We start from the raw sequence: 26844 nt of genomic DNA, 5'->3' as shown, positions 1-26844 counted from the left end.
TGCCATGCAGAAATTAAGCGAGGCATCCCCATCACCTTCCTGACCAGGTATAGGTCAGGTGGCACGCCCTTGCACTTCGCATCGGACGTGTGACCAGAAGAGCATTGCGGGCCGTCGCTCGGAGGGGTCTCAGCCAGCCGCAGCTCTAGGCTCTTCCCGGCTCTACCGTGTTGACCGTCGCTGCCCGCCGGTGGGTTTTGGCAGTCAACACATTTCTGGCACGTCCGGTGGGACAATCGTCTACATCAACCACATCGCCATCTACATCTGAGATGGCGGACGGCACGCCAGTCACCTACGAGGAGCTGCCGGACGAGCTCAAGAAGAGATATGACGAGATCAAGGTCACCCTCGAAGCCGACCTCATCGGCTCTTTTCAGAGAACCCGTTCCCATGGCATCAGATGGAAGGGATTCTCACCGCAAGGTGCACTCGATGGTATAGACCTCTCTGCCCCGTCGGAGGAACGCACCAGGGGCCTGCGGCAGGAGATCAACTACTTGGTGGCTCACTCGCTACACCGCCACTCTGAAAACCTGGTCAACGTGTTGGAGCGTGTCACTCTGCGCGTGATCCAGGAGATCATGAGCCACCAGTACTCGCCGTCAGGACCAGCTCTCGGGACGCATCAAGGAGAGTTGCCACTCCAGTCCCGTCCACCGCTGCCATATGCGTTGGCAGCACCAGCTGAAGTGCCGGCTACACCGGCATTCGTCGTCTACAAGATCGGTGGTGGCCCTAGTGACTACCAGTTCTTGGCTGAGGCGCCTAAGGAGATCCCTCAAGGATACGCGTGCACGTATGTGCCAGATTGTGGCGACTGGGCACTCTCAAACCAGGCCACAACATCAGGGACTCCGGCGAAAACAGGAGGAACGTCACCTTGGAGTGAAGGTTGTCCTCGTTCTTCTTCTTCGGCGAGGATTGGGGGAAGAGGTTTGAGAAGGAGGAGGAAGAGGAAGACATGGCTGAAGGAGAAGGGGGTTTTTTGGGTGCCGATGGCTGGAACAGAGGAAGGGGATGAAGAAAGCTAATCGATCGGCACAGTTAAATAATGAGGAGCCTGGTGGAAATTTAATGTCATTATAGTTTCCAAGGAGATGACGCCAGAGCTATCGAATTTTGCAGAGAAGCTGAGAAGACGGGGCATAATGATAACGGATACTGCAACAGCTCTGCTCTGCCATGACATGACCCGACGAAGGAAAGCATAATGATTTTGGAAAAGTTATTTCCAAAACCAGGGGGGCATGTGTTATCACCAGATTTTGGTCAAATCAGGAGGTGGGCCGTTAGAGAGATGGGCTTGGAAGATTACACGTGAAAGATCTCTGAAGCGGCCTTGCACGGAGAATTTGGGCTAGTTTGCCCGTGTATCTTTAATTATAGTAGATTGTATCGTAGATTAAAAGTTAGAGTTTGTCTCGTACACGGTGGGGATATTCCCACGTTAGAAAGTCCCCTGGACTATAAATATGTATCTAGGGTTTATGGAATAAACAACAACTCACGTTCAACCCAAACAAACCAATCTCGGCGCATCGCCAACTCCTTCGTCTCGAGGGTTTCTATCAGGTAAGCGACATGCTGCCTAGATCGCATCTTGCGATCTAGGCAGCACAAGCTCCACGTTGTTCATGCGTTGCTCGTACTGAAGCGTCTTTGATGGCGAGCAACGTAGTTATCATAGATGTGTTAGGGTTAGCATAGTTCTTCGTATAACATGCTTACGTAGTGCAACCCTTGCATATCTAGCCGCCCTCACACCTATCTTAGGTGTGGGAGCGGCACCCCGCTTGATCATTATTTGGTAGATCTGATCCGTTACGATTGCTCCTTGTTCTACAAGGATTAGTTTAATATCTGCAATAGTTAGACCTTACAAAGGGGGGAGGATCCAGCGGCGTAGTGTGTCGTTCGCAAGTCCTAAACAGGATGTTCCGAGGATCAACTTCATGTTGGTTTTTAGGCCTTGTTTAGGATCGGCTTACGATCACCGTGCGTGGCCGCGAGGCCCAACCTGGAGTAGGATGATCCGATTATGCGGTGAAAACCCTAAATCGTCGTAGATCTCATTAGCTTTATCTTGATCAAGCAGATCACCATATATTCCTGCACCCCCGTACGAATCATGGGTGGATCGGCTCTTTGAGCCGATTCACGAGATAACCCGAGAGCCGATCGAGGCTCGTATTTAATGTTTACGTGTATGCCATGCAGGAAATTAAGCGAGGCATCCCCATCACCTTCCCGACCAGGTATAGGTCAGGTGGCACGCCCTTGCACTTCGCATCGGACGTGTGACCGAGAAGAGCATTGCGGGCCGTCGCTCGGAGGGTCTCGGCCAGCCGCAGCTCTAGGCTCTTCCCGGCTCTACCGTGTTGACCGTCGCTGCCCGCCGGTGGGTTTTGGCAGTCAACACATTTCACGCACGCCGGTGGGACAATCGTCTACATCAACCACATCGCCATCTACATCCGAGATGGCGGACGGCACGCCGATCACCTACGAGGAGCTGCACGACGAGCTCAAGAAGAGATATGACGAGATCAAGGTCACCCTCGAAGCCGACCTCATCGGCTCTTTCGAGAACCCGTTCCCATGGCATCGAATGGAAGGGATTCTCACCGCAAGGTGCACTCGATGGGATAGACCTCTCTCTCGCCCGTCGGAGGAACGCACCCAGGGGCCTGCGCGGGAGATCAACTACTTGGTGGCTCACTCGCTACACCGCCACTCGAAAACCTGGTCAACGTGTTGGAGCGTGTCACTCTGCGCGTGATCCAGGAGATCATGAGCCACCGGTACTCGCCGTCGGGACCAGCTCTCGGGACGCATCAAGGAGAGTTGCCACTCCAGTCCCGTCCACCGCTGCCATATGCGTTGGCGGCACCGGGCAAATGCCGGCTACACCGGCATTCGTCGTCTACAAGATCGGTGGTGACCCTAGTGACTACCGGTTCTTGGCCTGAGGCGCCTAAGGAGATCCCTCAAGGATACGCGTGCACGTATGTGCCAGTTGTGGCGACCGGGCACTCTCAAACCAGGCCACAACATCGGGGACTCCGGCGAAAAACAGGAGGAACGTCGGCGACGTAGCTTGAGAAGCGTACGTGGCTAACTAAGTACGCCACCCCGACGAAACTCCGAGCCCAGCTCTGCGGTTGGCTCGTAGCTGGAAAAGCAAACATGGCTGGCTAAGTACGCCACCCCGGCGAATCTTCGTAGTGCAACTCCTGCAGCCCAGACAATGGATCGGATCATACCATCGAGAGACCGATTCGGCATGGTGCGAAAAGAAGGGCAATCGGCTATTCCAAGCCGTACCCCGACGAGTACGAGATGATCCCATTGCCACCTAAATATCGGCTCCCGACTTCTCCAAATTCGGTGGATCGGATGGCTCCAACTCCATCGAGCACGTCGACCGATATTTGGCGCAACTAGGACCGGCTTCGATGTCGGATCAGCTACGCGTGAGGCTCTTTTCACGATCCCTCACGGGATCGGCTTTCGGATGGTACACCTCTTTGCCGACAAACTCCATCCGGTCTTGGAAGCAATTGGAAGAAACGATTCCATATGCAATACCATTCGAAGCTTCCGAGTCTAGCATTGCCGATCTAGCACAACTACGTCGAAGCGCGGAGAGACGGTGACAGAGTATATCCGGCGCTTCAGGAATCTTAGGAACCGATGTTATTCGGTTCGTATAATCAAGAGGAAGCGATCGAGTTGGCGTAGCTGGCCTTGCAACACAGCTCAAGGACATGGCCTCCCAAGCAGATTATCCTCGCCGGCGCACATGGTTCGTAAACTATCGGCATATGAACAGCGCCACCCGGACTGTACCAAGACAAGTTCAAGCGTGCGGTAGTCCTGGTCGATGCGAGAAGAAGACGAAGTTCTGCGGGAGACCAAGAAGTAGCAGCGGCCGAGTGGACTCGGGGAGGAACCCCCGTGTCCTGCAAATGGGTAAAGCCACCGGGGCCGCCCGGGGATTTGATTTTGACGTGACCAAGATCGAACAAATCTTCGACCTCCTGCTCAAGGAGAAACAGCTTGATGATTCCTGAAGGTCTCAAGTTCCCCACGGCGCAAGAGCTGAACGGAAAGCCGTCACGCAAATGGCACAACTCGCTCTCCCATGCCACCAACGATTGCAGTGGTGTGGCGTCGGCACATCCAAGCGGCGATAGAGAAGGGGCGTCTAATTTTCAACCAAGACGCCATGAAGGTCGACACCCAGCCCTTCCCCGCCGTTAACATGGTAGAAGTCACCTACCACGAGGGTTGCCGGCCAGGTCCCACGTTCGGCATCAACATGGTAGGACTCGGGAACCACTCGCAAAGATGGAGATGAGGGCAGCTGCTCTCATAGCAAGGACACAGAGGAGGCCGCTCCACGCGATCGGCTCCATCATGATGGCAAGCGCTACGTCACGAGGGAGAAGTGAAGAACATAAGATATCAACGACCTCTCTCGATCACCTCCTCAACAAATATGTGAGTCAAGTATGACCAACGCCGACGGTCCAACTATGATGATGAAGGAGATCGTGCGGCTAGAGAAGCCGAAGACATCGTCGGCATGATCGCGATGAGGAGGAGCACGAGCGCCGTGCCACGGACAGGTCAAGGGAGCAAGATGACAACGCCGGACACCGGGGCGCCCTTTCTTCGGACATCGCCGGGATTCGGGAATGAGCCGATTGCCCACAATCGGCAATTGCCAGAATGCAACAAGAAGAAGAAGGAGGCAGCCAACGTGTCTGTGTTCGAGCGCTTAGGGCCTCTCCCCGTCACAGCAAACGTCTTGAGTCCCCTCGGTGGGCAGATCTTGAGGATTCCGAAGACGAGGGACCGAAGAAGAAGACAGTACCACCGTCCAAGGTGGTGCCCTGACGGACTCAGCCGTTCACAAAAACGCAGGGTTCGACGGTTGCGCGGCCTGGAGGAAGCCGAAAGGTTATACTGCATACGCTAAGGAAGGCACGGCCTGATCCGCCGCAAAGGTTCAGCCGAACCCTGGATGAAGAGGGTCGTCCACGGAGAATGGAGTGGCGTCCCAAGCAAGAAAGCCGATGATGAAACATCGGCTGGTACAAACATGGTGCTCGTCCTTCCGACGGAGCTTAGTGCTCCACGATTCTACGATGCACTCAAGGTGGACGACGATGAGCGCATCAAGTCGAGGTTGGGCTGGTTTTATCCACCAGCTGCCGAGTAGCAAGAACAAACCGATGAGCAAACGGGCGAGGCTGGTCCTTGTGATCGGCCCCAAAAATTATGAAGGAGCATTACAGAACCTTCCGTCGCGCTCCAATGGATATGGAGGCCGATTCCAAGAATCGGCCAAAATTATCTTCACCACATGTTACGCTTGTGTTCAAGCATCGATCTATCGGGCAACGGCCACGTCGGCGAATGAAAGTCGGCACGAATCCTTGCGGAGCCGACGTGCAAGTACGGTGCTGCCCTGGCTAACCATAAAAGCCGATATCTGCAGGTCATCCGGCGCGATTCGGCTCGAGGGCATATAGTCGGATAAACATGTGCGAGATAAACACGTGCGGACATGCGTGCGGTGGAACATTGGGGGACGATTAAGAAAAATCGGCCAAATAAAAAAATTTAGCCGATGCTCGACCATCGACTCTAGTACAATCACACAAGACCAAGACCGCTGGTTATATGCTCAAAGTTCACATCGGCATCGACGGTCGGTGCAGAAAGGAGCCGATCCGACTGCAAGGCGCGAAAAGTAGACTCGAAGAAGCTCGGGGGCAGCTCACCCCGAAGGTTCTTCTTTGGGGAGCCGATTTTGTTGAAATCGGCTAACTCGCATAGGCGGCACATTCGGCTGATCCATTACCGATTCTCGCCTCGACTGAGACTCGGGGGGCAGCTGGCCTGGTGGCTGCTCTGTTTTGGAAAGCCGAGTGGAGTCGCATCGACTGGCCCTGCATTGTGACCTCCTCTGAATCGGGATAGGAGGCCGTCGTCCTGTCGCTGCAAGAGGAGGAAAGGGACTAGATTCTCAAAATAGCCGATGAGTAGTCATCGGCTAAGGGATTGCGAAAAATTGTGGTCAGATACCAAATCGCAGCCTGAAATTGAGAAGTTCTTGGCCTACGAGCTAATCGACATGAGAATCCGGCTTCATGGGCGTCCAAAAGAAAAGAAATCCGATGCGTTGCTATCGGTCTTGGCATGACAGGCGGAAGGAATGAAATTGGAGTAATTGAAGGATGAATCAAAAGAACAATTTCATTAATTCAGAGGAGCGGCTTTACAAGAAAGAGTCGATGGCTCTCAAAAGAGGGATCTAGTGCCTAGTGCACTGCTACTACTAGTCTTATTCTACTAGTCGTCGCTGTCCTCGTCGTCACCGCCGTCGATGTCGTCGGCGCTGCTCCCAGGGAGCTCCTCGTCGCTGCTACCCCAGCCCGTGGCCGGAGCCTCTTCCTCCTCGTCATCATCATCATCCTCGCTGTCCGCCCAGGAGCGGAAGCGCTTGGTTGGCGGGTACCCGGCGGAAGAGGAAGATTCATCTTCCTCCTCCTCTTCTCCTTCTTCATCGTCGTCTTCATCCTCGCTATCCGCCCACATGCGGGAGCGCTTCTTCGGCGGAAGCTTGGCGGAGGGGAAGGCCTTGGCCTTCGCTACTTCTCCTTCTTTCTTCTCATTGTCGGGGGAGAGGGGGTTCACCTTGGAGTGAAGGTTGTCCTCGTTCTTCTTCTTCGGCGAGGATTGGGGGAAGAGGTTTGAGAAGGAGGAGGAAGAGGAAGACATGGCTGAAGGAGAAGGGGGTTTTTTGGGTGCCGATGGCTGGAACAGAGGAAGGGGATGAAGAAAGCTAATCGATCGGCACAGTTAAATAATGAGGAGCCTGGTGGAAATTTAATGTCATTATAGTTTCCAAGGAGATGACGCGAGCTATCGAATTTTGCGAGAGAAGCCGAGAAGACGGGGCATAATGATAACGGATACCGCAACGACTCTGCTTCCGCCATGACATGACCCGACGAAGGAAAGCATAATGATTTTGGAAAAGTTATTTCCAAAACCAGGGGGGCATGTGTTATCACCAGATTTTGGTCAAATCAGGAGGTGGGCCGTTAGAGAGATGGGCTTGGAAGATTACACGTGGAAGATCTCTGAAGCGGCCTTGCGCGGAAAATTTGGGCTAGTTTGCCCGTGTATCTTTAATTATAGTAGATTGTATCGTAGATTAAAAGTTAGAGTTTGTCTCGTACACGGTGGGGATATTCCCACGTTAGAAAGTCCCCTGGACTATAAATATGTATCTAGGGTTTATGGAATAAACAACAACTCACGTTCAACCCAAACAAACCAATCTCGGCGCATCGCCAACTCCTTCGTCTCGAGGGTTTCTATCAGGTAAGCGACATGCTGCCTAGATCGCATCTTGCGATCTAGGCAGCACAAGCTCCACGTTGTTCATGCGTTGCTCGTACTGAAGCGTCTTTGATGGCGAGCAACGTAGTTATCATAGATGTGTTAGGGTTAGCATAGTTCTTCGTATAACATGCTTACGTAGTGCAACCCTTGCATATCTAGCCGCCCTCACACCTATCTTAGGTGTGGGAGCGGCACCCCGCTTGATCATTATTTGGTAGATCTGATCCGTTACGATTGCTCCTTGTTCTACAAGGATTAGTTTAATATCTGCAATAGTTAGACCTTACAAAGGGGGGGAGGATCCAGCGGCGCGTAGGGTGTCGTTCGCAAGTCCTAAACAGGATGTTCCGAGGATCAACTTCATGTTGGTTTTTAGGCCTTGTTTAGGATCGGCTTACGATCACCGTGCGTGGCCGCGAGGCCCAACCTGGAGTAGGATGATCCGATTATGCGGTGAAAACCCTAAATCGTCGTAGATCTCATTAGCTTTATCTTGATCAAGCAGGATCACCATATATTCGTGCACCCCGTACGAATCATGGGTGGATCGGCTCTTTGAGCCGATTCACAGGATAACCTGAGAGCCGATCGAGGCTCGTATTTAATGTTTACGTGTATGCCATGCAGGAAATTAAGCGAGGCATCCCCATCACCTTCCTGACCAGGTATAGGTCAGGTGGCACGCCCTTGCACTTCGCATCGGACGTGTGACCAGAAGAGCATTGCGGGCCGTCGCTCGGAGGGGTCTCAGCCAGCCGCAGCTCTAGGCTCTTCCCGGCTCTACCGTGTTGACCGTCGCTGCCCGCCGGTGGGTTTTGGCAGTCAACAGACCTACAAGGCGTGGCAGGCCTTCTCGCACTTATTCACCACCAACGCCGAAGGATGCGAGGTTCTCCTCTCCAAGCAGTTCCAGAACCTCACCTAGGGCGACATGACCATTGTCACATACCGCCACAAGCTCAAGAGCATCGCCGATCAATTGGCCAATGTCGGTGCCTCGGTAACTAAGAAGAAACTAACCATGTAGTTGATCGATGGTCTCCATGACCGCTTCAAGCTCCAGCAGGAGTTCCTGGATCTGGCGACGCCGTTCCCCTCTTTCATGGACGCCAGATCTTGCTTGCAGCTCGCCGAACAGAAGATGCAACCCAAGACAAGGCCCACGCCCCAGATCCTAAGTACCACTCGTAATGTACTCAATTTAAACTGCTACTTGTGTTGTTTCTGATTGAACTAGGCCAATGATTATAACCTGGGATCATAGTACTATGAGGAGATGATTGATCAGAACCTATGGCATGACTGAACATGACCATGCCATTGGTTCTGATCAAACATCTCCTCCATATGTCCTGATATTATGAGGCCTATGGTACCTTGCTTTGCATGTTTCTGCTTCTTTAGTTCTGCATTGGCCAATGATTGAACAATGACACAACGGAAGGCAGGGTGCTGCCCTCAAACTTAGTCATGTGTGCTATATTACTTGCGCATTATACTTATTTTGCGGACAATCCCTTTGCCTGTCGTGTGATCCTATATATGGGGCCTCTTTTTGTTTGTCTAGTGCACTGGGCAATGATTGAACAATGGCACAATGGAAGGCAATGTGCTTCCTTCAAACTTAGTCATGCCAGTTTATCTGCACACTAGACTTAGTTTGGGCACAGTCCCTCTGCCTACCATGTGATCAAATCTACGAGGCCTCTTTTGCGTTAGCCAATGATTCAACAAAGGCACAATAGAAGGCTATATGGTGGCCTCAAACTTAGTCATGTGTGCCATAGTCGTTGCACACTACACTTAGTTTGTGGCCACTCCCGATGCCTGCCGCGTGAGCCAATGTATGAAACCTTGTGTGCTTCTTCACTTCTGCATTGACCTGTGATTCAACATAGGCACAATGGAAGGCAAGGTGTTTCCCTCAAACTTAATCGTGTGTGTGACATTACTTGCACACTAGACTTAGTTTGAGGGCAGTCCCTTTAGCTACCGTGTGAGCCAATGTATGAGGACTCACTAATGTTTTGAATGCCCGTTTTCATCTATACTTGTGAGGAGGCACACCTCTAATGACATGTGTTCTTGTGGCAGACTGAGAAGCTCAAGCTTGGTCACCTACTAAGACCCCCGACGAGGGACTGTCGAAGAAGCGAAGGGCGGCTAACGTTGGCCACTTCCAGGACGAGGTAGGGCCGGACCAGTTCATGCACATCGTCTTCAGGCCCACCTTCGGTCGGCTCCCGATCCCTAAAGATTTCGTCAAGTGGTTTGGAGAAATCCCTTCGAACATCATCGTCCGCACCAACACTGGCTGCAACTAGAGGATTACTACGATGAGAGAAGGCGATGACGCATACATCGACGAGGGGTGGGCAGGCTTCGCCGTCGCCCATCAGCTCACGAGGTGTGTCGTCTTCGAAAATCATGTCTGAAGCTTACCTTGTTGTGTGTGTGATTGCTACCATGTCGTGTGTAGTTGCTGTTCGTGTCGTGTCCTGAACTATGATCATGTCTATTGTGTCCTAAACTATGATCGTGTCTGAACAATGGTGTGCCGTGAACGTCTATGACCAGTGCAAAATTTGCTTGTGTTTTCATTATTATGTCCTTGCTTGTGCTGTTGATCGCTGGTAAACTGAAGGGAAGAGGTAACTAGAAGCGGATTTTGGGTTGCAACCAAACAACAGGAGCGCCGTTCTAGGTTGCTACTAGACCTGAAAACCGACCTACCAAACGAGCGGGGCCCAAATGTCCACGGGGCTAAAAAAACTCTGCGCATGCCACCAAATATCAAGTTGTTGTTCCTGTCGTGTCCTAAACTATGATCGTGTCTGCTGTGTCCTGAACAATGATCGTGCTTGAACAATGGTGTGTCGTAAACTTGTGTCGTCGACTAGTGCTAAGTTTGCTTGTGATTGCATTATTATGTTCTTGCTCGTGCTGTTGATCGCTGGTAAGACCACTACTGAAGGGAAGAAGTAACCATAAGCGGATTTTGGGTTGCAACCAAACAACAGGAGCGCTGTTCTAGGTTGCTACTAGGACTGAAAACCGACCTACCAAACGAGGAGAGCCCAAATCTCCACAGACCAAAAAACTATGCACATACCACCAAACAACGTGACTTTTCTAGCCCATGGTCCATCTGAGATATGCAGAGGGTCTTCTTTCCCCTGCGTTAGTGGTGTAGGAAATTGTTGCAGCCTACCAAACGCGCCGTAGGTGTTTTTCTGACTTATTGATGTTGCGGACAGATCTGCCACACGTGTCAGCAGCGGAAGAGGTCCTCTTGTATCTCCTCCACGTCTCCGTCGTCCCGTTTCTTTTTTGCTCTCTCCAGTCACGCGCGACCGACCCAAAGCTCCAGCCCGACCAAAAGCGGCTCTAAAATCTCTCCTGCAGTCCATCAGACTATCACCGCCGTGCCCTAGAGCTGCCGCCGTGCGCCACCGCCACCGCCCCCGCCTCCTCTAGCAACCCCAGCCTTCCGCCTCCGCCCCCGCCAGTAACCCCAGCCCTCCGCCTCTCACGGGCGTTGCGCCTGCGCCAGCGCCGTTCCCGTTCCCGTTCCCGTTCTCCCTCATCGCGACCCCGGTGTCTCCACCTCCGCACCCCCGGTTCCATGTTCGACATTGGGGTTTAAGGTAATCAGACTTATATCATCAACTGATTAGTTAAACAACCCCTGTCCTCAAGTACTTCCGTGTGTCCCCGTGGCGCACCATCTAGATCCGCCCCTTCGTGCCGGCAGTTGCGCATTGATTTCAGTTATTGGCGTTAGGTTTCTAGTAGCAGAAGCAGCAGGTGAGCCGTGCTGTATTGTATTTGTTTGGAGGGTTCATGCTTCATTTACATTACATTGCGCCGTAATTTGTTTTGGGGTGCTTATGCTTGTTCTAGTATACAGAAATTGTTATTATTTACTACTTGTGAAATTCCTCAAAATATTTGGTGCTGATGTGCATTTTTTTGTTTGTTTTGCAGCTCTGCATAACATTTCGCTTGCGAAAGAAAATGGAGCACATGGAAAATGAGAGTCCGGATACAAAAAAGCAAGGTGAAGAGGGGCATCATAACAGCGAGGTGAGAACCGTAGAACTCAAAGCAAAAAATGATATGAACTGAGTAGTCTCAAACTGTGTAGCAGCCTGCCTGATCTGCACTGATGTTCCAATCTTGTAGTACAAGTTGGTAATTCATGTCCTGTTACAGTGCTACTTTTTTTTTTTGAGGGAGTTACAGTGCTACTCCTGCCACTGTATTCGCTTGTTGATGTTCATTCCACCACATAGCACAGAATGTTACTCCCTGCAAACTTCCAGACTTTACTTGCATGGAAATTTCTCAATTCAAGTGCGCAATGGATTTGCATTATGCTAAGTTACGGTTAAATGAGTGAGTGGAATCATGTGGTTACGGTTGCGACTACTGCAGCCTCAGATGGAGCTGCATTGATGCGAAATCTCTATGTTGAGTTACAATTCCTCATCCCCTTCTTTTTCTTATTTCGTTTCGTCTTTGGTATCCACCTTTTCTATTGGAAGCTAAATGCTGTGTTAGAGTCCTGATCTCGGAGCAGCATGGCAGGCCGTCTAACTATTAGTGGTGCTAGGTGAGGGCCTGTCCAGGGAATCCAGAAAATTTAGCTTTGCCAACAAAACTAGTTTACGATGGCTAGAAAACCTTTGCCGTGCAGATGGAGCTAAATTGTCTGCCCTACGCTGGCAAGCTTGTTACTGAAGCAAAGGGAGTTGTCCAATACCATTTCTTTGTCTAAATGTGATCGCCAAGGCTTTCTGAAGCCATCCATTGTCAGGATTGCTTGCTACCTTTGCTTGTCAGCATGATGATGATCAAGTGGCTGCTGGCAGCAATTGTGGAGGACTAGCTGCTATGTCAATTCCCTGTCAATGTGCCATTGCTGATAAAATGGAAGAAGCGGCTGCTGCTTTCCCTTCTCATATATATATTTTGACCACCATTGCTGGCTTGCCTAGCAAATGCAATAAAATATTCAAATGCTGTGGAAATGCGGATTAATAACCCTGATATCTAGCGAGTAAATGGGTTTAAAAGTTGTCTAGTACTGAGAATTTTTTAATTTCATACTATCACAACCCTCGTATATAGGATAACATAGTCCATATTTTTTAGGTTTCTTGGCTAAGAATGGTTAATAGAAGGTACAATTATAGTGTCCACCTTTTTTCGAGAAAACACAAAGCTTGCATCTCGATGCATTGATAGAAGAAGTATAGTGTAGAACAGCACAAGCCTAGGACTAGGCCAAACAACTTACCACTCAAGACGAGAGTATGGCCAACTACTACTTGGCAGACATTATAAGCGACGCAACCAAACAACCCTCGGCCTCAATGCCACCCACACAAGCGTTTAAGGCGCAACAAACCTACTAGAAGCACCCGCCACAGGAAAGAGATCCAATTCTACAAAGAAGGGTAAAATAGTGTCCACCTTGAAGTTCTACAGTTTCTGTCAGTTTTAAGAGAAAGCGATTGAAAGTAGTTTCGTGACATTATTTGGTATAAATATCTCCTATTGCCACTTCATTCCATTTTGACCGTGACAAGCTCTCCAAATGCCTGTTTTAGCAGATGCCAAGTAATTCAGAATGAAGCAAAAAATGTTATGGCAACATTACACCAATTAATAAATTGCCTTACGCCTAGCTTCTTTTTCCCTGACACATCTTAAAAAGCTTGGATGAAAACGAGTCATTGTACATATTGCAATCTTTTTGCTTCTTCAAGTTCAAAATGGTTGATTTGTTCTTAATGTTGATTGTCTGCAGGTGGCCCGTCTTGAAGAATACAAGAAGCTTATTGATGCAAAGGCTGCTCTCCGTCAGAGTAACCTAAACCCTGAGAGGCCTGGTACTTGCATGGTTCTTTGAGAAATTTATATTCAATGGAAGTCACGGTTGATTGTTTACTATACAGTGGTTGTTGTGAGTTTGATAATGTTCGACCAGGACAAACTGGAATGCATATATTAGTGTGTCACATTTGATCTAAATGGAGTTCAAAAGATCTTTTGATGTTGTAGAACTTGGCAACTTGCTAGGTAGATGAGCTGGTTCCTACTATGTGCAAAAAGGTTTATTGTGGTACTTAGATCTTACCTGGCCTAAATTACTAGCATGTTACTTAGGCTATGTGTGCAACTCAATGATCCATATCCATTGAATATGTAGGTGATACCTTGTAATTTTAAAATAAAGAAACTGAGCTTTTTAGAGGCAAGGAAGTATTTCTAGTTATTCGATAAATACTCATACCCTAAAATTTGAAGGTCTGTAGTGCGAGCCACTACAAATTATGCTGAAGCCGTACTCACATGGATCTACTGCATTTCTCTGGTGGCTAATTTACTTGTTTAAGTTCAGAAACAAATTGTTTTCCAATTTTCTTGGCAGCTAGCATCCCAATTGGAGAGCTTAGGGTTCACTTGCTATTCCTGGCCCCTCGAATTTATGTCGATCTAATTCCTGCAACCCTTCTAACCGCCGGCAATGGCACCAAGACGCAGAGGACAATTTCGTCCTCCTGTGACCCACACCTACCTTCGAAGCTTTAAGCGGCCACAAAATATAATGACACAACTGTCCATATGGCCGTACAAACAACCTAATTTTTTTTTCCTGCTGGAGCTATGTTCGTTATGTGTATTTGTTTATTTCCTTTGCTATATCTAGTATGTTTCTTGTTTGATGATAGAGTGAGAGACAATGATTGATGTCTTGTAATATACATATTTTAATTTACTTGGAATACATAATTATGACATGGTCAATCGTTTCATTTTAGATGCAAGTTACCTGAGAACACTTGATTCCAGTATTAAGCGCAACACGGCAGTTATCAAGAAGCTCAAAATGATAAGTGATGAACAAAAGGATAGCTTAATGGATGAATTGAAAAGTGTCAACTTAAGCAAATTTGTCAGTGAAGCAGTTTCTCACATATGTGAGGTCAAACTTCGTTCTGCTGACATGAAAGCTGCTGTCCAGGTACAGTAGTAAAAAAAATACCTCCTATTCTTATTACATTTTTAAATCTGTATCGCAGCCTTGCTCACCAATTTTTCACTAAAAAAGCTTTCCACCAGGTACTTAATGAGTTATGTTTCTTTCAGATTATTACAGAATCTCCTGTCTGAGAGTATATTTGTGCTTGTATGTGTGGGTTCTCATACTATCTACCATGAATGTGCCTTGAGATATGTGCACAGACTCTCATGCTACACTTCCTGAGATATGAAAGCTCCTGCTAGAGGATGTGCACAGATCTCAAGATATGTTTCATGGTTGAGATAGTGGGGAGCATCCAGCGATACAAGTACAGATAGTTTTTTCCTTTTCTGGTAGATTCCTATATTTTCAGTCACATGTCTTTTTTTCCAGCTTTGTCAGCCCTGCACACTATTGCATATGATTTTTTCCCTTCATTTTTATTTATTGGCATGCATCCTATGTCACTGTTTTGCACTATATGTGATTAATAAATTTAAAAAAACTCATATTTTCAAATGTGTTCGCATGTGTGCACATTAAATTTGCAAAATGAAACAACTATCTGTCTCGACTCATATTTGATGCAGATCTGTTCACTGCTCCATCAAAGATACAAGGACTTCTCTCCTTGCCTTATTCAAGGACTCCTGAAAGCCTTCTTTCCTGGGAAATCTGGAGATGATCTGGATTCAGATAAGAACTCAAGGGCCATGAAGAAAAGAAGCACCCTAAAACTTCTTATGGAACTGTACTTTGTTGGAATTGTTGAAGATGCTAGTACTTTCATAAGCATTATAAAGGATCTTACATCAGTGGAGCATTTGAAGGACCGTGAAACAACTCAGACAAATTTGTCTCTCCTTGCCAGTTTTGCTCGCCAAGGAAAACATTTTCTTGGATTACAAAAACACGGGCAAGAAGCTTATGATGAGGTCAGCCAGATTTTAGTTTCATCATCTTGCATTAGCTAATCTGAAAGAAAATGACCAAGGTGATCGATCTGTAGTAATTTAGTAATCTTCATTGTGGCCCAGGGGTTCATTCTTGAATATGCACACATCAGAAAACACCATAAAATGTCTGGCAAAAATAATATGATAAATGTCTCTACCTTCTTTGTAATGGGGGAAATCCGCCGGCCCCCAGATGTAACTTTACCTATAGAACAGTGTATGCATGTGATAGCTCAAGCATTTTGCTAGCCTTCCATTATGAGCAACATGCTTACTTCCTCTTAGGCTTATTGATACATGCGATTAGTTCCATCAGTGCCCTGTTCTGTGCCGCAATGAGAGAATGGTACAGCTCTAACCACTTGTGATTAATCACGACATTCGTTCTTTATGCTGCAGTTTTTTATGGGCCTCAATGTTACCGATGATCTGAAAACGTTCTTCAAGAAAGCCTTGTGCTCTTACTATGATGCCGCAGCTGCAATTCTCCAGTCAGAACATGCGGTAAATTAACTTTTTCCCAAGTATTTAATGTTTTAGGCTAATATTGTACTCTTTTATTGCTTCAGCTTGTTTATTATGCAACCATCTCATGCATAACATCCACCGTGCAGTCTCTTCGTGCAATGGAGTCTGAAAATGCAAAGATTTTAAATGCCAAAGGCGAACTAAGTGATGAGAATACTGTCTTGTATGAGAAGCTTCGGAAATCATTCGATCAGTTATTGCGCTGTGTTTCATCGTGAGCTTTCTTACCAAACTGCACCATCTTATTTTATTCACTTACCGTTTCTATAGCTGCACAAGTAGTTCATTTTGTTTGCTTAATACAAAATAAGTTTCTTCCAGTTCTTACCCTTATTTTTCTGCACCTTCATTAGTTCATGTTTATTTTCTATTTATAACACTGAACGAAATGTTCACACAATGAAAGGATCAAGAGGCAAATATATTCAGAAAACAGAACCTGTGATTCTGTACTACTTGATACTAGATACTAGTTAGGAGTCAATCTTTCACTAGCATGGTAGTCTACAGATCCGTTTCTGGTGTTCATCTGAGCTTTCTCTCTTGCTTCAATTATATATTCACTTCGCTTTTTAGCTTACTGGCATCTTATGAGGATCATATACATTTGCTTGCATAAATCTTGTGAAACATCCAAATATGTTTTCTTGCAGCTTAGCTGAAGCTCTTGATATGCAGCCTCCTGTTATGCCAGATGATGGACATACAACAAGGGTAACTACAGGGACTGAGTTATCCCCTTCTGGGAAAGTCTTTTCTGTAGTAGAACCTATCTGGGATGATGAAGACACAAAGGCATTTTATGAATCTTTGCCTGATCTCAGGTTTTTCCTTGTTTCTTTTTACTCCTATGTACAGTTTGCTGAAATGTAGTAGTTGTACTATCTGATTATTGTCTTGAATCTATGTAATATATCCTTTTGAGCAGAGTATTTGTGCCTGGTGTACTATTGGGAGAAGCTGAACCAAAGTTAGTAGATCAACAAGGAGAAGTCCAGGAACAAACTAGCGTAAGATGTCTCTTGTACTAAAGAATTGTGTGTTGTGTGAAATAAAGGCTCAGTTTGTGGTTGTTTTTGTGTGCTTGTCTTTTAAATTGCTGTGAAAAGGAACATACAAAAGGTCTAACATTCTGTTTGTATATTGAAACTAAAGCTAGATCCCTACATTACTTCATCTCATATGTTTTGGCACACAAATGCAATGATATGTTCACTTCAATTTGATTAAGAAAATAGCTAGCTAAACACCTAAATATCATAATCAACCGCAATGCCAGGTGGAGCTTATGTAAGGGTCAACAATAATTAATTTCATGAACAGAATTATCAAATATTACCGTGGCAAGCTGATCACTTCTTACTACTGCCTCCGTTCATGAAACAATGCCTATAAATTTTTTTCAAAAGTCAAAGCTTGTAAGTTTGACCAAACATATATACAAAAAATATTAACATTTCCAATATTTGGTAAATACACCATGAAAATACATTTTGTGGTGGATCTATTGATATTAATTTGGTATAGATATTCATATATTTATCTAAAAACATGGTCAAACTGAGAAACATTGACTTTTGACTAAATTTATATGCCTTGTTTTGGGAACGGAGGGCGTATATAGCTAGCTGATTTTTTCTCCATTTTCTACTTCTTGAAGGATAGCTCCCTTTTGATGAGTCATGCATACTTCCTTGTTTCTTAGTTGCATGCTGACATTTTATATTTTCTTTTTACTGCCAGTGCCAGGCCTTGCACATATATGTTGCTAATTTTTCAGTTTTTTTAGTCTGGGTAATATAAACTCTTTACTACACGTTGTTGCTACTGTTTTTATTTTCTTTTCTTCATTTTCTAGAGATATATGTGCATGATAGCTGTGACACCTTTTTCAACATACCATATCACCTGACCCCACTTTATTTATCATCAATAATGCGTTTTGATAAATCTGAGGGAAATCTGCTAAATTTTGTTTCAGGAGATTAAATTGGAACAAGGAACTAAAGTTCAAGACAATGCTGAAACTTCTACTTCTGAACACCAATTGGAGGGAAAAGAACATGCTGGAGCCAAGAATAGAGAAAAGAAAGAGAAATTAGACAAAGAAAATTCTAAAGAAAAAGATGCTGACCGGAAAGGGGATATTGAAAGAGAAAAAGTAAGAGCCACAGATGGTGCAAGTTTGGATAACCTGCTACTGAGGCTACCGAGATGTATCAGCCGAGATTTAATTGATCAATTGACGGTAACAAAAAGTGGATTATATACTTCTCTGGATTTAAGATGGTTGCACCTTATTTTTAAACTTCATTTGTTTATTCTTTCAGGTAGAGTTTTGCTATCTGAATTCTAAAGCAAACAGGAAGAAACTTGCGCGAGCCTTATTCAATGTTCCAAGGACTTCGCTGGAACTGTTACCATATTATTCCCGTTTAGTTGCAACTTTGTCCACATGCATGAAGGATCTCCCAAGTATGCTCTTATCAATGCTTGAAGAAGAGTTTAACTTTTTGATCAATAAGAAGGTTTGTCTTCTATTGATGCATTTCTTCGTAATTGTGTCTCTATGTGACATTGTTCTAATTCTTACCAAATTGCTTTTGGTCCTTTCAAGTTTTTTACTTTGTTGTTGTAGAGTCACATATGTAATTCAAATGCAGTACAACTAACAGGATTATCTACTCTTCAGCACTAATTATTGTTCTCTATTATATTCCCTCTTTCAGGATCAGATCAAAATAGAATCAAAAATTAAAAACATAAGGTTTATTGGGGAATTGTGCAAATTCAAAGTTGCACCTTCTGGCCTTGTTTTTAGCTGTTTGAAGGTATGCAAATCTACAAGTAAATCCACCTATATAATCAGTTGCTGTTTGTTATACTTCAGTTGGGTTTCTAAGTTTCGTTGTGCTTTTGTTGTACTACCTTTGAGATGGTACTGGATAGTTTCTGTTTCTGATGTATTGCTTGCCATCTGAGCTACTGTGTACAATTTCTAACTGGAACGGACTATCTCTTGTGTTCTGTGTGGACTAGACGTGGTAGGCAGGAATTAGTGCACTAAACGTGGTAGGCAGGAATTGATAAGTGATGGATTGAGAAATACAATTAGCTATGTATGTTTCAAAATAACTTATACGATGATTTCTGATCACATGATTTCATGCCGAAGGCAGGTTTCAGGTCACACATGATGGGTTTTATCTTTTTCCAACAAGGCATTCTCGCCCATCTATTTTCTTCTAACAAGAACTACATGACTGTTCTAACTTTCCCCTATTTACTATGAATATCTAGACAGGAGTTTTTGCCCAGCTGACAACTACTAGACCCTTTCTGTGCATTAGACCAAGGCTGCACACTCATGTGGGTTTATCAGCCTTTTATTCTTCTAAGTTGTAAAAGCATTACCCCACTCAATTTGGTGGAGCTTTTTTTAGTGAAATCTATAGGGGAGCCCCATACCTTGTACACAAAGTTTCAACACAGTACATTACTCTCGACGAATGAAACAAGGGTTGGCGCAAATAAGAAGTTAGAGCTATGGAGGCAGACTTTGGAATAAAGGGGTTTAGACTTAGTAGGACCAAGACAGAGTACTTGCAATGTGACTTTAGTGGTGTTAGGTGCGAAGACGGAGATGTTAGTTTAGAAGGACAAATAGTGCTTAAGAGGGACACCTTCCAATACTTGGGATCAATGCTGCAAAGAAATGGTGATATCAATGAGGATGTTTGCCACAGGATCAAGGCAGGATGGATGAAGTGGCGACAAGCATATGGCATCCTATGTTACAAGAAGGTCCAGCAAAAGCTAACAGGTAAGTTCTATAGGACTGCAATCAGACCGGCGATGCAATACAGAGCAGAATGTTGGCCCGCTAAAAGACAACACATCCAACAAATGAGTGTTACGGTGATGCGTATTCTACGGTGGATGTCTGGCCATGCAAGAAAGGACCGGGTTAGGAATGATGTAATACATGATAGGCTAGGGGTGGCACTGGTCAATGAGAAGCTAGTCCAACACCGACTAAGGTGGTTTGGTCATATCCAACGGAGGCCTCCAGAAGCACCAGTTATAGTGGATTTTTTTTGAGAAAACGCAAAAAAAAGTTGCGTTTCATTTCAATGAAAAGGGGAAGAGTTTGGTGTTACACGCCTCCAGTTATAGTGGAATTCTAAGGAGTGTCAAAAATACAAGGAGGGGAAGAGGATGACCAAAGTTGACATGGGCGGAGGCGGTAAAAAGAGACTTGAGGGACTGGAATGTCCCTAAAGATTTGACTCTCGATAGAACCGCATGGAAATCAGCGATCCATGTGCTGGAATCTTAGTTTACTTGTTCTTTTTTTTTCTCTCTCCTTGCTTTGGTTTTCTTATGTTTCCGTTGGGTTCCATATCTAGCTTACCCCAACTAGCTTGGGAAAGGGGCTTTGATGTTGTTGCTGTTGCTGTATAGGGGAGCACCAAATTTGGCAAAACCTGTCACCTTGCTTGTCTGAATGCATCCCTTATTCATATTTAAAGTTGACGCCATCATGCCAAATATTTTCATTGTCAAATGTGACCCTCTCTTCTGGCCGGGTGCCCCCTCTTGTTTGGTATATATGTGCAGCTGGTAGCAGCTGCTGCACTCGATGCCGTCTTTGCTGAATGCCCCACCTTCATAATCTCTTTATTTAGGTGACGCCTGAAGGAGTATGATCCCGCACATCTGGTAGCCTGCTACGCCGAACACCCTGTCATCTAATGCACGCCTTTATTTATAAAGTTAGCAATTACATGTCCTGCATGCATAATCCATACAAAATAGGATGTAATTTATCATATCGCAAGTTTGCAACACCAAAGACACTAAAACACCTTGCAAATGCAAACTAAATTTAGTCATGTGACCATCTGCATTTCCAGGCTTGCTTAGATGATTTCAGCCATCATAACATTGATGTGGCCTGCAATCTTCTTGAGACCTGTGGGCGCTTTCTTTATCTCTCACAAGGAACTGCAGTTCGCATGTCAAACATGTTGGAAATACTGAGGAGGTTGAAAAATGTGAAGAATTTGGATCCACACCACAGCACACTTGTAGACAATGCCTATTACTTGTGCAAACCACCTGAAAGATCTGCCAGAGTCTCTAAAGTTCGCCCACCTCTGCATCAGGTAAGGCCTTTTATCCTTCTCTGATCTGTTTTCTTTCTGATATTCTGAGTTATGTTTACATAATCTACTAATCAAATACCAAATGTTGTTTTTCAATGCATGCAGTACATAAGGAAGCTGCTTTTCTCAGATCTTGACAAAACAAGTGTTCAACATGTTCTTCGTCAGTTACGCAAGCTACCTTGGGCTGAGTGTGAGCAGTACCTGGTGAAGTGTTTTCTCAAGGTTCACAAGGGAAAGTATAGCCAAGTTCATCTGATTGCTCTTCTAACTGCTGGTCTTAGTCATTACCATGATGATTTTCCCGTGGCTGTGGTAGATGAGGTGAGTTACTTCTGCTGAAGCAGATGGTTAAAAAAAAAACTTTCGCCGATATAACAAAGTCATAAATAAATTATTACACTAGAAGTGAATAGCAGAAGGCATTTTACATTTTGCATGAAAATAATGTATGGCATGCAAAGTTGCACCGTGCCTAATATTGGATCAAATCTTTCAAACTATTCTGCACACTTGTATGTCTATCCTGGTTCTTCCTATACATTCTCTGTATTTGGTGCCCAACTTACTCTGTTCTTTCTTTGCTCTGAGCTCTGACTATCCTTAATAAAAGCATTTCAAGTGTAACATATTTTTATTTGGGATTTATTGTATCTCCCGTAGTAGAGATTAGTAGCATGTTGTTAGTTTGTGAAGTAGTATCTGTTTAAAGATCTTGGATATGGCATATGTAGCATAGTAGCAACGAGGAACAAATTATAACCCCTTCACTCAATGGCCACTTCAATTATAAATGGATTAGCTGACACAGTGGTTTCCTTGTCTATCTGGATTCAGGTTCTTGAGGAGATTAGAGTTGGACTTGAGCTGAATGACTATGCAATGCAACAACGGCAACTTGCCCACATGCGATTCCTTGGGGAGCTATATAACTATGAGCATATCGATTCGTCAGTTATTTTTGAGACACTGTACCTTATTATTGTATTCGGTCATGGAACACCAGAAGTAAGAACATCTGTATAATACAAGCCAAAACTTACATCTGCTGTCTTTATTTGATTTTGTTTATATTGATATTGCAGCAATCCAGGTACTGGCATGTATAATGTTAAGTGCTTCTGATTTAGTATATTTTGAAGAAACCCGTGCCCAATAATATGTTAACGTTCTTAATACAACTATTTTTTTAACCTGCAATTCCTTACCTTGTTTTTATTCTTAAATTCATTGTTTAACATGCTTGGTATGTATATTTTCTCATTCAAACTGAATGGCTTGTGAACCTCCCAATGAATGTTTGAATTTCTTTTCTGCAATCCTGGATAAGTATGTTGCAAAAGTAACAAAAAAACATTACTGAACATGCTTTTCACTCTTTGTCTTTTAACTTTACGCAGTCTTAATCACCTATATTTTGAATTAGAAAGATTGATATATTTGCCCTTCAGTGAATTTATGCTTTGCATTTATCCTGTGCAGCAAGATCTGCTTGATCCCCCAGAAGATTTTTTCAGGATAAGGATGATCATTATACTTCTCCAGACTTGTGGTCACTATTTTGATAGAGGCTCTTCAAAAAGAAAGCTTGACAAGTTTTTGCTATATTTTCAAAGATATGTTCTCAACAAAGGGCCATTGCCACTTGATGTTGAGTTCGAAGTTCAGGTCAGTCTTCCTCTAAACATCAGCAGCATAATAGAGCGTGCATCTTTAAAGTATATGAATACACGCGCAAGTCTTCATTATATATGTACGTATATGGTTACGATATGAATTTAAGTGGAGAAGATTTGTCGAGATTCATCAAGTTGAATGTCTGGTGCAAGGTGTGCTGGTTTTGTCTCTTTTCTCGAGATCAGTGCTATCCGGCTGTGGCTTGAGAGAAAGAGGAGCTATCTGGATAGATTTGGTAGTGACATTTCAACATTTTCACCTCCAGTGGACCAATATGCACTGTTAAGTGTGTTTGCTTCAATACTAAGCTTGAAGCAAAGGGACTTGGCTCACATCATTATTCAAAAGATCTAGAGAATCCTTGTCCAAGTATTTATGGAAGTTGCAAGTAACTGGATGTTCTCCATTTGGTAGAATTATAATTCATAGTAATGCATTGTTGACAAATGTTGGTCAGCAACATAGCTGGTTGTAGCTTACACACACTGTTATTATATACGTCCTGTGCATTGTTTCTGTTAGTGGACATGGAACCGTTAACTTCTTTCTTAGACCGCTTTAATATGATTTTCCGTTTACTTCCATGTTGGACTGCTTTAATTTGCGTAGTGAATTGCACGGTACTCACACAGCAGGCTAGCTCATAGTAATTGTGATTATATCCTTTTTATAGACTAGCAGATGTCTTGTCACTGAATACAGCTCCTAATTTACTTATTTTACACCTGGTGCAGGATATGTTTGCTGAGCTACGGCCTAACATGACTAGGTATTCATCTATGGAATTGTTGGCTTCTGCTCTGGTTGAGCTTGAAGAAAATGAGAAGACAAAACAACCTGAAATTGCTGCTTTTGATGCCAGCTGCAAAAGCTCAGCAAGCAGACCTGACAAAAACGGTAGGGATCACAAAGAAGAAGCAGACAGTGAAAGATATTCAGGCGTCCATCGCGATGGACATGAAGATGTGGACTCTCTGTACGAAGAAAAATCAGATGATAGGTCAGAGAATGGCGTCGGCAGTGACGTCGATGATACACCTGCTGGTTCTGATGAAGAAGAAACTGTCAAGGTTAGACGTAAGGTGGTAAAAGTTGACTCTAAGGAGCAAGAAGAGTTTGACCGGGAGCTGAAGGCCCTTCTACAGGAAAGCTTGGAGTCACGTAAGTTGGAGCTACGGACGAAGTCCACTTTGAACATGGCCGTGCCGATGAGTATCTTTGAGGGGCCAAAGGAGCCAAGAGCCACTGAAACAGAGAGTGGACAAGAAAGTGCGGCGGAGGAAAGCGGAAATGCCAGGGCTGGTAGCAAGGTCAACGTGTGCGTGAGGGTGCTAGTGAAGAAAGGGCACAAGCAGCAGACGAAGCAAATGCTTATCCCTGGCGACTGCTCGCTTGTTCAGAGCACGAAGCAGCAAGAGGCGGCTCTGCTCGAGGAGAAGCAAAACATTAAGCAGAAGATTCTTGAATACAATGAGAGGGAGGAGGAAGAACTCAGCGGAGGGTCATCCCAAACTGGGTCCTGGGGTCAAGGTGGAAACAGCCCTGTTAGCAGTATCAGCTCCGCTGGACGTGGTACCTGGGATGGTTCAGGCAGGGGTGGGCGTGGTCGACAGCAGCGGTACTATGTCGCTGGCGGGATCTACCATGGGTATGGCAGGGGAAGGTGAGCCTCAGGTGGTAACTAAAATCGCGGTTTAGTTTCTTGGCTGCCTTGGGGAAAGGAAATTGCCTCTTTCTCACTGACGTAAGTTTGGCATTACCCAAAGGATGAAACGTAACCAAAGTTTGGAAGCTGGCATAGGTTCTGTAGTAATCTGCCATGGTTGCGGTCACATGTAAAGTGGGCTTTTATCTCCTGGCTAACATAGATGGGTTTTAGGAGGTTTTTCTTGTGCACAATATGTTGTCGCTGCCACAGATGCAGGCTAGCTTACTGTAGTTTCCACCATTGGTCTGCAACTTCGTTACCGCAACACACAAAGGGTAGAACCTGAGCACGAGAATCATACACAGTCCTTCCAAAACTACCGGTTTACCTTTCTCGGTGCGCTTTTTTACTGGTTTGAGCTGTTCCCGTCCTGTCTGGCTCATCATTCTGGGCGGACCACCGCCCTCCTCTTTCCTCTTCTCCATGATTAGGGCTCTTACCTATGGCAAGTTTGTGCATATCTGCCACGAGCAACGACTTTCCACCCAACAATTACGAGCCCCCGATGGGCCAATGGGCTGGCGCGGCGGTGCTGATGCCAACGCAGCCACTACCGGGGAGGGGAACCATCAGACGTTGCGTCAAACGCCTGTGCTGAGTAGCGCATCTCGCAGACGAATCCATCCATTGTCCACCATCTCGGCTCCATCGATAGGAATGAATCCCCTAGGCCCTGCTCCTTCCCCACGGACCACTGCACAGTGGTACTACCGGAATCCAGATCTTTACGACCTCTTTACGCTGGATATGGGCATCCATCACAGTAAGGTTACAGTTACGCAGCATATACATCTCCAGGAGAATCCATGCAAGTAAAGCACATATTGGATGCGCGAGTGACTCGTCGGCAGGCATGTATCGTCGCCGGCATTGGCGAGCAGGGCGCAGGTCAGCCAGGGCAAAGGCTGGCCATCCATAGTCGCAGGAGCACTAGGGGGAGAAATAGTATCCGGGTGGCCATTGGGAATCTCTGCGAGGGGAGTGGATTCTGTCATGGTGTCACTGGCAGCTCTCGCCTTTCTCCAAGGAATCTGATGTGCGTCCTACCCATGTGCCCTGGCTTTTTCGATGGTTTTGACTCTTGGAGGGGGAAGGGATCTCATCTGGGAGAAGAGAGAGAGAGAGAGAGAGAGCTACTAGTAGCTAGATTCTGCGTCCCATTGCCAGCCAAGTTGGTTACCTCTTTTAGCGTGTGGAGCCAACAAACTGAGTGGGATTCTGCTTCTGACTGCTTACTTTAGGTCTATGTATATGTATTGAGTGGTGGTGTTCTCCCTTTCCACTGCTTGTTCCTCTTGATCCTAGTTGGATAAAGCCACGTCCATATCCACATCTCCAGGCCGTGTTTTGGATCCTAGGTGCATATGAGGCGCGGTGTATCCTGGTTCTTATCGGCGGAGGGCTTCATTTTTTTTCTCAGTCTGTTTTAGAATTTTTTGACATTCAAAAATATGTTTCCACACAATAGGTTCATATGAACCCGTGGACCGAAGTGGATTTCCCATCCACATCACTGTGCATAAATAATATCTCAATCCCGTCTCAGGTGGCCTTTGTTGATGTGGAAAAGCGTTGCCAGGCTCTATGTTGTGTTTGCGAGTGCATTGCCTTGTGTGCAAGCTATATCTCCTTTTGGCTAGCTCTCGGCTTGACTCGTCGCTCGTTCCAGGGATCGTTCTCTTCTTTGCTCAGTTCGGTGCTACCCATGACCGTGACATGGCCACTAGCTACTAATTGGCAATTAAGACCCATCCAATGTATGCTGCCAAAATAGAGTAGAGAACAAAAAAGATTGTTACCGAACTGTAATCTGTGGATCGATTTAACCTAAAGCACGCAGCACCCATACTTTTGCCTGTGAAATAGGCGCACCTGTGCACGGGAACGAGCACATTTGTGTGGCGGTGTGATGGGTGTCAACTCTCAAGGGGCCAGCCTCCGAGGGACCGCCCTAAGCAATTGTCCTGCTGCACCTATCCTTGTCGTGTGTTGTGCTGCCTAGTCAGTGACCACCATGGCGAGAATCCAGTGCGATTCAGCATGCCTACATTTCCTACAAAATTTGCATCACATAAAATGTAGTAGATTCTTGTGGGAAATGGGGAAATAGCCATATAACTTTTGAGACGCTCCCACATAATAATTTAGCCATAACCGGCAACCGACCCAAGGTAAGTATGGCTATATAAAAGTTGGTGAGAATAGCAAGATTGTTAACCAAAACTCTCTTTGGTTCCCAAGCTCAAGTGACCTCTTTACTTCAAAATTTTGAGGATCGTATTTACAACTTTTTAAAATCTGAATTTTTTCTGGATGTTGTTAACGCTGTATCCTAAAAAAGCACCAACA

The 26844-nt window shown here is 45.6% G+C and overlaps 1 protein-coding gene across 1 annotated transcript; it reads left to right on the top strand.

Annotated features, from left to right (window-relative positions):
- The first annotated feature begins 10773 nt into the window (after window positions 1-10773).
- Window positions 10774-24746, top strand: LOC127335638 (regulator of nonsense transcripts UPF2). The gene is made up of 17 exons (XM_051362362.2): window positions 10774-11072; window positions 11413-11511; window positions 13241-13322; window positions 14256-14458; window positions 15049-15393; window positions 15814-15918; window positions 16029-16156; window positions 16596-16766; window positions 16871-16952; window positions 17924-18190; window positions 18273-18470; window positions 18672-18773; window positions 20859-21110; window positions 21216-21434; window positions 21948-22118; window positions 22593-22778; window positions 23522-24746. Exons 2-17 carry the CDS (start codon window positions 11443-11445, stop codon window positions 24452-24454), a joined length of 3513 nt encoding a protein of 1170 aa, XP_051218322.1. The 5' UTR covers window positions 10774-11072; window positions 11413-11442; the 3' UTR covers window positions 24455-24746.
- Window positions 24747-26844: the final 2098 nt, after the last annotated feature.

The sequence above is a fragment of the Lolium perenne genome, chromosome 2, assembly GCF_019359855.2.
Source record: "Lolium perenne isolate Kyuss_39 chromosome 2, Kyuss_2.0, whole genome shotgun sequence".
NCBI lineage: Eukaryota > Viridiplantae > Streptophyta > Magnoliopsida > Poales > Poaceae > Lolium > Lolium perenne.
The sequence above is the reverse complement of the archived record's forward strand: the minus strand, read 5'-3'. Positions and strand labels throughout refer to the sequence as shown.

Excerpts from the sequence above, each read along its gene's own strand:
- LOC127335638 (XM_051362362.2), top strand. The coding sequence starts at position 11,443 with ATGGAGCACATGGAAAATGAGAGTCCGGATACAAAAAAGCAAGGTGAA. Across the intron at positions 18,191-18,272 it reads ATTTAATTGATCAATTGACG|GTAGAGTTTTGCTATCTGAA; the intron begins GTAACAAAAAGT and ends TTATTCTTTCAG. Across the intron at positions 18,471-18,671 it reads ACTTTTTGATCAATAAGAAG|GATCAGATCAAAATAGAATC; the intron begins GTTTGTCTTCTA and ends TCCCTCTTTCAG.